General features: G+C 40.0%; 3 protein-coding genes across 5 annotated transcripts in view; all 3 read left to right on the top strand.

The window, feature by feature from the left end:
- The window catches only part of LOC137972496 (phosphatidylinositol phosphatase PTPRQ-like), a 15,919-nt gene extending 13,733 nt beyond the window's left edge, over window positions 1-2,186 (top strand). Inside the window, exon 11 of the mRNA XM_068819250.1 lies at window positions 1,762-2,186. Coding sequence (XP_068675351.1) covers window positions 1,762-2,186 — 425 coding nt within the window. The remainder of the gene's footprint in view (window positions 1-1,761) is intronic.
- A 19-nt stretch (window positions 2,187-2,205) lies between these two features.
- Window positions 2,206-9,773, top strand: LOC137972498 (phosphatidylinositol phosphatase PTPRQ-like). The gene is made up of 8 exons (XM_068819251.1): window positions 2,206-2,245; window positions 3,278-3,580; window positions 4,927-5,229; window positions 6,867-7,169; window positions 7,739-8,041; window positions 8,614-8,916; window positions 9,486-9,652; window positions 9,741-9,773. The coding sequence occupies exons 1-8, from the start codon at window positions 2,206-2,208 to the stop codon at window positions 9,771-9,773; spliced, it is 1,755 nt and encodes a 584-aa protein (XP_068675352.1).
- LOC137974465 (phosphatidylinositol phosphatase PTPRQ-like) overlaps window positions 9,661-12,500 on the top strand; it is a 55,115-nt gene continuing 52,275 nt past the window's right edge. For all 3 annotated transcript variants that reach the window (XM_068821476.1, XM_068821475.1, XM_068821477.1), the window contains exons 1-2: window positions 9,661-9,788; window positions 10,852-11,154. In XM_068821476.1, the coding sequence (XP_068677577.1) occupies window position 9,788; window positions 10,852-11,154 (304 nt within the window). In that variant the 5' untranslated portion in view covers window positions 9,661-9,787. The remainder of the gene's footprint in view (window positions 9,789-10,851; window positions 11,155-12,500) is intronic.

The raw sequence follows: 12,500 nt of genomic DNA on the forward strand, positions 1-12,500 counted from the left end.
AATATTACAGAAAACTTGAACCTGCTTGTTTGTCCGGGCTATAATGATTAATTAAGGTGATTTCAAATTGCTCAATCTTGAAGAGATGTAAGCAAATTGGACCGCTACAGTCATCACTATGCACTCAGTGTCATGGAGGCTCAAAAAGCAGTCTCACGTCATTTATAGGTACCAAATTACTACAACTTCTACTATCCAATTTTGTTCTCCTTAAAATATGTTTTCCGTGTACCAATTACAAATAAATAAAACCATTTAAAATTAGGGGTCACCGTGCTCGTTTCTTCCCAACACGATGATAAATGGATTTCAAACTGAAGGGGCAATTTCGGCTTCAAAGTGATCATATCCGCCAAAGAACTGAGGCGAGTTCCAAAACAACACCTTCTTAACCGAGAAAATATATCATAATTGTACTTAAAAGCTCTTAAACACCAAAAAGCGGCTTTTGTTGCGTTTCCCCAGGTGGCCGGCGTGAAACCCCGCAATCTCCGAAGTCGCAATGTTATGCGCAGTACGAGATGCGCAGTGGAAAACAACGAAATCGCCTTAAAAAGAAAAACAGCACTTTCACGGGGTTTAAACACAAGACCTCGCGATACCGGTGCGACGCTCTAACCAACTTAGCTATGAAGCCACTCACGTTTCATGTATCATTTCAGTCGTTGATTCATGCATTACGGGAACATTACAACCCACAAATGACCAGCTCCCAACTTCCTTGGCTTCATAGCTCATATGGGTACAGCGTTGCATCGGTATCTCAAGGCCACGGGCTCAATTTAGTTGGGGCAGCTCAGGCAGATCGGTTCCAGCTGAACGAAGGAAAATGTAAAGAGTTGCAGATTTGTTTTGCTAGATCTAAGCGTTCATTTCCACCTGTCGTCATCAATAATAAGAACATCGAAGTTGTTAAGAGTGCCAAACTTTTGGGTCTCTTCATCTCTGACGATTTGAAATGGAATGCGCATGTTGCTGAGATAGTTAAGAAGGTAGCGTCCAGACTGTACTTGCTGAGGCAGTTAAAACGAGCGGGCCTCGACCCTCTCGAACTTGTATGTTTCTACACCACATGCATTCGGCCGGTCGCCGAATACGCCTGCGAGACCTTTCATAATAGCCTTCCCATATACCTATCAGATGAACTGGAAAGGCTTCAAAAACGCGCCTTTCGTATCATCTATCCCACCTTGAGCTATTCCGAGGCGTGCGTCGCCCTGGAGCTGCCGCTATTAAGCGCTCGAAGAGAGGAACTCACCACGCGCCTCTTCGATAAGATCCTTCAAGACCCCAACCACAGGCTCCATCACTTACTGCCGCCAAAGAATGAATGCCAAGTAACTCTCAGGAAAAAGAGGACTTTCAATGTCCCTCTTTGTAAGACAAATCGCTTTCAGCGGAGCTTTTTAATGGCAAATTCTTCCCGTTTTTAGCTTTTAGTTCTCGGTGTGCAACCTTGCTTTTAATATATTTTTAGATTTAAATTTTAGATTTAAATTTTAAATAATTTTAGAATCTTTGTTCGATTGTAAATAGCCGTAATTCAGCCCTTGGCTGCAATGGTTTTATTTAATAAAGCTATCTATCTATCTATCTATCAAACCCCGTTGAAGTCCTGAATTTCTTAGGCTTTTATACGCAATTGCTAAAAAGTGCGTTCGTAACTGCGAGGATCATAGCCTTACTTGATTTCATATCTACACTTCAATATATGATGCCTTGCATATATCATTTCATTCGAAAAAAATTATTCCCTTTCAGAACCAAGTGCTCCTCCAACCCCTGTCCAAGGATATAACACAAGCTCCACAAGCATTTTCGTCAGCTGGGGAGTAGTTTCAGAACTTGATCAAAATGGTGTTATACTGAGTTATACAGTTACCTACGAAGCCTTGCCTCCGTCACCGGCTTTAAAAGTAGCCAAAACTGTCAGTGCTCCAAATAGAAGCATTACTTTAGATGAGCTCAATGAATTCACCGACTACAGCATTACAGTATTTGCGTCTACTGTTAAAGGAGGCGGAAATATCAGTGCCCCTATCACTGTGAGAACAGATGAAGACAGTAAGTACGCCAGTTTGAATTGCGCTGCAAACAAAATCATAAACGTATGCCCTTTGATAGTTGAAAATTACTTCTCTGGTAGTTTCAACTTTGCACTTACATTCATAAAAATCATTAAGTGAAGCTCCGATTCTCGCAGTTATGAAGGCAGTTTTTACAAAATGCGTAGAGAAGCCTAAAGGTAATTCCCATGAAAATGACGTACTATCCGTGTACCAATTAAAAATAAAGAAAACCATTTAAAATTAGGGGTCATCGTGCTCGTTTCTTCGGAACACGATGATAAATCGAGTGCAAACTGAATGAAGAGGCAATTTTGGCTTCAAAATGATCATTTCCGCGAAAGAACTGGGGCGAGGTCCAAAACAACACCTTCTTAGAGCGGTTTTCAATTGAGTTTCGAAAGTAATTAGCGAATTACTTTGGTTTTCCATCTACTTCACTCAGTGATTGGTTCATAGTTTTCGCGCCACTTTTTAACCAATCAGAAGTAAAACCAAAACCAATTGTTGCTCGCGCGTCCACATTTTCCCACCTTTTGTGTCGCCTACGTGTAATTACTTCGCGTTTTGATTGGTTTACTGGATTGTCTCCGTCCTTTTTGATTGGTTAAAGTAATTACTATGGTTTTGGTTTTACAACACTCATTTCGAAACCGCTCTAACCGAGAAACGTTATCTTGATTGCACTTAAAAGCTCCTGAGCAGCAAAAAGTGGCTTTTGTTGCCTTTCTGCAGATAGCCGGCGTGAAACTCCGCAATCTCCGAAGTCGCAATGTTATGCGTAGTACGAGATGCGCAGTGGAAAACAACGAAATCGCCTTAAAAAGAAAAACAGCACTTTCACGGGGTTTAAACACAAGACCTCGCGATACCGGTGCGACGCTCTAACCAACTTAGCTATGAAGCCACTCACGTTTCATGTATCATTTCAATCGCTGATTCATGCATCACGGGAACATTACAACCCACAAATGACCAGCTCCCAACTTCCTTGGCTTCATAGCTCACTTGGTTACAGCGTCGCACCGGTATCTCAAGGCCACGGGCTCAAACCCCGTTGAAGTCCTAAATTTCTTAGGCTTTTCTACGCAATTGCTAAAAATTGCGTTCGTAACTGCGAGCATCATAGCCTTACTTGATTTCATATCTACACTTCAATATATGATGCCTTGCATATATCATTTCATTCGAAAAAAATTATTCCCTTTCAGAACCAAGTGCTCCTCCAAACCCTGTCCAAGGATATAACACAAGCTCCACAAGCATTTTCGTCAGCTGGGGAGTAGTTTTAGAACTTGATCAAAATGGTGTTATACTGAGTTATACAGTTACCTACGAAGCCTTGCCTCCGTCACCGGCTTTAACAGTAGCCAAAACTGTCAGTGCTCCAAATAGAAGCATTACTTTAGATGAGCTCAATGAATTCACCGACTACAGCATTACAGTCTTTGCGTCTACTGTTAAAGGAGGCGGAAATATCAGTGCCCCTATCACTGTGAGAACAGATGAAGACAGTAAGTACACCATTTCGAATTGCGCTGCAAAGAAAATTATAAACGTATGCTATTTGATATTTGAAAATTAATTTTCTGGTAGTTTCAACTTTGCACTTACGTTCATAAAAATCATTAAGTGAATTCTGATTCTGGTAGTTATGAAGGCAGTGTTTACCAAATGCGTAGAGAAACCTAAAGATAATTCCCATGAAAATAAGGTACTATCCAGATGTTTTTCAAACTCGGCAAAATTGATATTCATACACAGGACATTTAGAAAATGTAATAAAAAGATGGACTCAAAGCGCTTGTTTTTACGCTGTATGCGCTTTGTTCTAAGTGTTTTTACCAAATTTCGCGAAAAGCATTCGAAACTAGATCATCAACCGGAAATTTTTTTGTTATCAGTGATGAAAAAGCTACTGAATATTACAGGAAACTTCAACCTGCTTGTTTGTCCGGGCTATAATGTTTAATTAAGGTGATTTCAAATTGCTCAATCTTGCAAAGAGATGTAAGCAAACTAGACCGCTACAGTCATCACTATGCATTCAGTGTCATGCAGGCTCAAAAAGCAGTTTCTCGTTATTAATAGGTAATTACTACAACTTCTACTATCCAATTTTGTTCTCCTTAAAATATGTTTTCCGTGTACCAATTACAAATAAATAAAACCATTCAAAATTAGGGGTCACCGTGCTCGTTTCTTCCCAACACGATGATAAATGGATTGCAAAGTGAAGGGGCAATTTCGGCTTCAAAGTGATCATATCCGCCAAAGAACTGGGGCGAGTTCCAAAACAACACCTTCTTAACCGAGAAAAGTTATCATGATTGTACTTGAAAGCTCTTAAACACCAAAAAGCGGCTTTTTTTGCCTTTCTCCAGGTGGCCGGCGTGAAACCCCGCCATCTCCGAAGTCGCAATGTTATGCGCAGTACGAGATGCACGGTGGAAAACAACGAAATCGCCTTAAAAAGAAAAACAGCACTTTCACGGGGTTTAAACACAAGACCTCGCGATACCGGTGCGACGCTCTAACCAACTTAGCTATGAAGCCACTCACGTTTCATGTATCATTTCAGTCGTTGATTCATGCATTACGGGAACATTACAACCCACAAATGACCAGCTCCCAACTTCCTTGGCTTCATAGCTCAGTTGGTTACAGCGTCGCCTCGGTATCTCAAGGCCACGGGCTCAAACCCCGTTGAAGTCCTGAATTTCTTAGGCTTTTATACGCAATGGCTAAAAATTGCGTTCGTAACTGCGAGGATCATAGCCTTACTTGATTTCATATCTACACTTCAATATATGATGCCTTTCATATATCATTTCATTCGAAAAAAATTGTTCTCTTTCAGAACCAAGTGCTCCTCCAACCCCTGTCCAAGCATATAACACAAGCTCCACAAGCATTTTCGTCAGCTGGGGAGTAGTTTCAGAACTTGATCAAAATGGTGTTATACTGAGTTATACAGTTACCTACGAAGCCTTGCCTCCGTCACCGGCTTTAAAAGTAGCCAAAACTGTCAGTGCTCCAAATAGAAGCATTACTTTAGATGAGCTCAATGAATTCACCGACTACAGCATTACAGTCTTTGCGTCTACTGTTAAAGGAGGCGGAAATATCAGTGCCCCTATCACTGTGAAAACAGATGAAGACAGTAAGTACACCTTTTCGAATTGCGCTGCAAACAAAATTATAAACGTATGCTATTTGATATTTGAAAATTACTTTTCTGGTAGTTTCAACTTTGCACTTACGTTCATAAAAATCATTAAGCGAAGCTCTGATTCTCGCACTTATGAAGGCAGTGTTTACCAAATGCGTAGAGAAACCTAAAGATAATTCCCATGAAAATAAGGTACTATCCAGATGTTTTTCAAACTCGGCAAAGTTGATATTCATGCACAGGACATTTAGAAAATGTAATAAAAAGATGGACTCAAAGTGCTTGTTTTTACGCTGTATGCGCTTTGTTCTAAGTGTTTTTACCGAATTTCGCGAAAAGCATTCGAAACTAGATCATCAACCGGAAATTTTTTTTGTTATCAGTGGTGGAGACGCTACTGAATATTACAGAAAACTTGAAACTGCTCTTTTGTCCGGGCTATAATGTTTAATTAACGTGATTTCAAATTGCTCAATCTTGCAAAAAAATGTAAGCAAATTGGACCGCTACAGTCATCACTATGCACTCAGTGTCATGCAGGCTCAAAAAGCAGTTTCACGTCATTTATAGGTAATTACTACAACTTGTATTATCCAATTTTGTTCTCCTTAAAATATGTTTTCCGTGTACCCATTAAAAATAAATAAAACCATTTAAAATTAGGGGTCATCGTCCTCGTTTCTCCGGAACACGATGATAAATCGAGTGCAAACTGAATGAAGAGGCAATTTTGGCTTCAAAAAGATCATTTCCGCAAAAGAACTGGGGCGAGGTCCAAAACAACACCTTCTTAGAGCGGTTTTCAATTGAGTTTCGAAAGTAATTAGCGAATTACTTTGGTTTTCCATTTACTTCACTCAGTGATTGGTTCATAGTTTTCGCGCCACTTTTTTAACCAATCAGAAGCAAAACCAAAACCAATTGTGGCTCGCGCGTCCACATTTTCCCACCTTTTGTGTCGGCTACGTGTAATTACTTCGCGTTTTGATTGGTTTACTGGATTGTCTCCGTCCTTTTTGATTGGTTAAAGTAATTACTATGGTTTTGGTTTTACAACACTCATTTCGAAACCGCTCTAACCGAGAAAAGTTATCATGATTGCACTTAAAAGCTCTTGAGCAGCAAAAAGCGGCTTTTGTTGCCTTTCTGCAGATAGCCGGCGTGAAACTCCGCCATCTCCGAAGTCGCAATGTTATGCCCAGTACGAGATCCGTGGTGGAAAACAACGAAATCGCCTTAAAAAGAAAAACAGCACTTTCACGGGGTTTGAACACAAGACATCGCGATACCGGTGCGACGCTCTAGCCAACTCAGCTCTGAACCCACTCACGTTTCATGTATCATTTCAGTCGTTGATTCATGCATTACGGGAACATTACAACCCACAAATGACCAGCTCCCAACTTCCTTGGCTGCATAGCTCAGTTGGTTACAGCGTCGCATCGGTATCTCAAGGCCACGGGCTCAAACCCCGTTGAAGTCCTGAATTTCTTAGGCTTTTATACGCAATTGCTAAAAATTGCGTTCGTAACTGCGAGGATCATAGCCTTACTTGATTTCATATCTACACTTCAATATATGATACCTTGCATATATCATTTCATTCGAAAAAAATTATTCCCTTTCAGAACCAAGTGCTCTTCCAACCCCTGTCCAAGGGTATAACACAAGCTCCACAAGCATTTTCGTCAGCTGGGGAGTAGTTTCAGTACTTGATCAAAATGGTGTTATACTGAGTTATACAGTTACCTACGAAGCCTTGCCTCCGTCACCGGCTTTAAAAGTAGCCAAAACTGTCAGTGCTCCAAATACAAGCACTACTTTAGAAGATCTCAATGAATTCACCGACTACAACATTACAGTCTTTGCGTCTACTGTTAAAGGAGGCGGAAATATCAGTGCCCCTATCACTGTGAGAACAGATGAAGACAGTAAGTACACCAGTTCGAATTGCGCTGCAAACAAAATTTAAAGGCGTATGCTATTTTAAATTTGAAAATTACTTTTCTGGTAGTTTCAACTTTGAACTTCCGTTGATAAAAATTATTAACTGAAGCTGTGATCTTTGCAGTGATGGAGGCAACTTTTATCAATTGCGTAGAGAAACCTTAAAAAGAAAAAAAGCACTTTAATGTGGTTTGAACCGGACACCTCGCGATACCGGTGTGACGCTGTAACCAACTTAGCTTTGAAGCCACTCACGTTTCATGTATCATTTCAGTCGTTGATTCATGCATCACGGGAACATTACAACCCTCAAATGACCAGCTCCCAACTTCCTTGGCTTGATAGCTCAGTTGGTTACAGCGTCGCACCGGTATCTCAAGGTCACAGACCTAAACCTCGTTGAAGTCCTGAATTTCTTAGTCTACTCAACACGATTGCTAAAAATTGCGTTTATAACTTCGAGGATCATAGCCTTACTTGATTTCGTATCTGCACTTCAATATATGGTGGCTTTCATACATCATTTAATTTAACAAAATATATTGTGTTTCAGAACCAAGTGCTCCTCCAACCCTTGTCCAAGGTTCTAAGACAAGCTCCACAAGCATTTTCGTCAGCTGGGGAGAAGTTCCAGTACTTGATCAAAATGGTGTTATACTGAGTTATACAGTGACCTACGAAATCGTGCCTCCGTCACCGGGTTTAAAAGTAGCAAAAAGTGTCAGTGCTCCAAATACAAGCATTACTTTAGAAGATCTCAATGAATTCACCAACTACATTATCACAGTATTTGCGTCTACTGTTAAAGGAGGCGGAAATATAAGTACCCCTATCACTGTGAGAACAGAAGAAGACAGTAAGTACACCAGTACAGATTGCGCTGCAAACAAAATTATTGACATATTCTATTTTAAATTTGAAAATTACTTTTCTACGAGTTGTTTCAACCTTTCACTTCCGTTCATAGAAATTATTAAGTGAAGCTCTAAATCTCGCAGTTATGAACGCAGTTTTTAGCAATTACGCAGAAAAGCATTAAAAAAAAATCAGCACTTTGACGGGGTTTGAACCCGAGACCTTGCGACATCAGTGCCACGTTCTAAATAACTCAGCTATGAAGCTACTTACGTTGCGTATATAATTTCAGTCGTTGATTCATGCATCACGGGAACATTAGAACCCACAAATGACCAGCTCCCAACTTCCTTGGCTTCATAGTTCAGTTGGTTACAGCGTCGCAGCGGTATCTCAAGGTGCCAGGCTCAAACCTCGTTGAAATCCTGAATTTCTTAGGCTTCCCAACGCAATTGCTAAAAATTGCGTTCATAACTACGAGGATCATAGCTTTACTTGACTTCATATCTGCACTGCAAGATATTATTCCTTTCATACATCATTTCATTTGACAAAAATTATATCGTCTTTCAGAACCAAGTGCCCCTCCAACCCCTGTCCAAGGATATAACACAAGCTCCACAAGCATTTTCGTCAGCTGGGGAGTAGTTTCAGAACTTGATCAAAATGGTGTTATACTGAGTTATACAGTTACCTACGAAGCCTTGCCTCCGTCACCGGCTTTAACAGTAGCCAAAACTGTCAGTGCTCCAAATAGAAGCATTACTTTAGAAGATCTCAATGAATTCAATGACTACAGTATTACTGTCTTTGCGTCTACTGTTAAAGGAGGCGGAAATATCAGTGCCCCTATCACTGTAAGAACAGATGAAGACAGTAAGTACACCAGTACGGATTACGCTGCAAACAAAATTATTGACATATCCTATTTTAAATTTGAAAATTACTTTTCTACGGGTTGTTTCAACCTTTCACTTCCGTTCATAGAAATTATTGAGTGAAGCTCTAAATCCCGCAGTTATGAACGCAGTTTTTAGGAATTACGTACAAAAGCATTAAAAAAAAACAGCACTTTGACGGGGTTTGAACCCGAGACCTCGCGACATCAGTGCCACGTTCTAAATAACTCAGCTATGAAGCTACTTACGTTGCGTATATAATTTCAGTCGTTGATTCATGCATCACGGGAACATTAGAACCCACAAATGACCAGCTCCCAATTTCCTTGGCTTGATAGCTCAGTTGGTTACCGCGTCGCACCGGTATCTCAAGTTGCCAGGCTCAAACCTCGTTGAAATCCTGAATTTCTTAGGCTTCTCAACGCAATTGCTAAAAATTGCGTTCATAACTGCGAGGATCATAGCTTTACTTGATTTCATATCTACACTTCAATATATGATTCCTTTCGTATATCATTTCATTCGAAAAAAATTATTCCCTTTCAGAACCAAGTGCTCCTCCAACCCCTGTCCAAGGATATAACACAAGCTCCACAATCATTTTCGTCAGCTGGGGAGTAGTTTCAGTACTTGATCAAAATGGTGTTATACTGAGTTATACAGTTACCTACGAAGCCTTGCCTCCGTCACCGGCTTTAAAAGTAGCCAAAACTGTCAGTGCTCCAAATAGAAGCATTACTTTAGAAGAGCTCAATGAATTCACCGACTACAGCATTACAGTCTTTGCGTCTACTGTTAAAGGAGGCGGAAATATCAGTGCCCCTATCACTGTGAGAACAGATGAAGACAGTAAGTACTCCAGTTCGGATTGCGCTGCAAACAAAAATTGAAAGCGTCTTCTATTTTAAATTTGAAAATTACTTTTCTGATAGTTTCAACTTTTACAAATTTTTCAGTTAACACCCTGGTATAAGAACCTTAATTTTTCAACCCTAAGCTGAATAAATTGCATGAAAGTCGTCTAGGACAATAACAATATCCTGGAAATCTGTTCTTTTAGAGTATCGGACTTCATAACCAACGCTAGTCTTGAGGGTCTTTATCCTGGTCGGATGGAGTACCTTAACTAGGGTGGTTTCAAATAATACAGTTGGGCAAAGTGAAGCAAGCCATGTCGTAAATGCAAAGACAGACGAAGAAGGTACATGCACGCGTAGTAGTAATAATATTTAAATCTTCCAGAGGACAAAGTAGGTTATATGGCCGACATTGGTAAATACCAAAATTTTAAGTTTGTTCCAGGAAAAAAAACCAATTTTCCCGTCACAGTCTATAATGTCACATTAATTTTTGCTACCACAGTAGCGTGGCAGTGAATTTGTGTAATGGAATTAGAAAAAAAAAGACTTGCAGCCCTTGATTGCTTTTGGTCTAAGCCATTCGCTGACAACAGGAAAGCTTTTACGTTCGATTGTGTTTCACTTAAAAATAATTTAAGAGAAATAAACATATTAAGAGGGTCTGATTACACTACTTCCTTTTTAACTACTCCAATTAGACACAAATGGCACGCCGTTTCTCAATTCCTCAAGTTAAGATGTAAGAGACGTTTCAAAAAGAAAGAAGTGCAAGACCTCACCATCTACTGCTAATAGAAAAAATAAATTTATCATGTTGCAAATTATCTTAACCCAATGACTCCAAAAACGCCCCAATCCCCCTCTCCCCCGCCCCCTTAACGAGTAAAATCGTCTAGCGTTAGACACAGCTTTAAAAATCTGCGCCTCACTCCAACGAGTCAATAGATTGAAGGGTAATTACTTTCTGAGTGGAGGAAGAGGTAGTTAATTACATTTGCTGTTTGTATACAATTTAAATTAAAAGCTAAACTTAAAAGTTCAATTTCTTTCAGTGCCAAGTGCTCCTCCAAACTCTGTCGAAGGATATAACACAAGCTCTAAAAGCATTTTCGTCACCTGGGGAGAAGTTCCAGTATCTGATCAAAATGGTGTTATACTGAGTTATACTGTTACCTACGAGGCCTTGCCTCCGTCACCAGGTTCAAAACTAACCAAAACTGTCAATGCTCCAAATACAAGCATAACGTTAGAAGATCTCAATGAATTCACCGACTACAACCTCACAATCTTTGCGTCTACTGTAAAAGGAGGCGGAAGTATCAGTTCCCCTATCACTGTGAGAACAGATGAAGACAGTAAGTACACCAGTTCAGATTGCGCTGGAAACAAAATTATAAACGTATGCTATTTTAAATTTGAACATTACTTTTCTGGTTGTTTCAACTTTGCACTTACGTTCATAAAAATCATTAAGTGAAGCTGTAATCCCCGCAGTTATGAACGCAGTTTTTAGCAATTGCGTACAGAAGCCTAAAAAAAGAATTAGCACTTTAACATGGTTTGAACCCCAGACCTCGCGATACCTGTGTGACGCTCTAACCAACTCAGTTACGAGGTTACCTACGTTTCATATATCACTTTAGTCGTTGATTCATGCATCACGGGATCATTAGAACCCACAAATGACCAGCACCCGACTTCCTTGGCTTCATAGCTTGGTTGGTTACAGCGTCGCACCGGTATCTCAAGGTCACGGGCTCAAACCCATTTGAAGTTATACATTTCCTAGGCTTCTCTACTCAATTGCTAAAAACTGCGTTCATTACTGCGAGGATCATTGCTTCACTTCATTTCAGTCATATCTGCACTTCAATATACTATTCATTTCATATACCATTTCATTCGAAAAAAAGTATTGTCCTTCAGAAACAAGTGCTCCTCCAACCTCTGTCCAAGGATAGAGCACAAGCTCTAAAAGCATTTTAGTCACCTGGGGAGAAGTTCCAGTATCTGATCAAAATGGTGTTATACTGAGTTATACGGTTAGTTACGAAGCTTTGCCTCCGTCACCGGGTTCAAAACTAACCAAAACTGTCAGTCCTCCAAATACAAGTATTACTTTAAAGGATCTCAATGAATTCACCGACTACAACATCACAGTCTTTGAGTCTACTGTAAAAGGAGGCGGAAATATCAGTGCCCCTATCACTGTGACAACACATGAAGACAGTATGTACAACAGTTTGGATTACGCTGCTAACAAAATTATAAACGTATGCTATTTCATATTTGAAAATTACTTTTCTGGTAGTTTCAACTTTGCACTTACGTTCATAAAAATCAACAGTAAACACCCGGGTATAAGAACCTAAATATTTCAATCTAAGGCTAAATAAATTGCATCAAAGTCACCTAGGACAATAACGATGTTACGAGTTCGAATGTTTTGAGGAAAGGTAGTTCGCAAACTAAACTGAACGCAGGGTTGTCGGAACAACAACAAGAAGATTTATTCCAAAATGAACGTAGTTTCCACGAAATAAAACTCTGAACAACACGTACTTGACAAACTTACACGGCCTCCGCCAACTTGAATGCACACAGCTTCTGTCACACTTGACTAAACACGGCCAACGCCACTCTCTTCGCTTGTGAAAAACTAGTTAGAAAAACACTCCGTTTGGACTCGTCTACTTATATA

Source organism: Montipora foliosa, chromosome 10 (assembly GCF_036669935.1).
Source record: "Montipora foliosa isolate CH-2021 chromosome 10, ASM3666993v2, whole genome shotgun sequence".
Lineage (NCBI taxonomy): Eukaryota > Metazoa > Cnidaria > Anthozoa > Scleractinia > Acroporidae > Montipora > Montipora foliosa.

Coding starts and splice junctions, on each gene's coding strand:
- LOC137972498 (XM_068819251.1), top strand. CDS start 2,206: ATGAAGGCAGTTTTTACAAAATGCGTAGAGAAGCCTAAAG. Junction 5,230..6,866: donor TGTGAAAACAGATGAAGACA/GTAAGTACACCT, acceptor ATTCCCTTTCAG/AACCAAGTGCTCTTCCAACC. Junction 8,917..9,485: donor TGTAAGAACAGATGAAGACA/GTAAGTACACCA, acceptor ATTCCCTTTCAG/AACCAAGTGCTCCTCCAACC.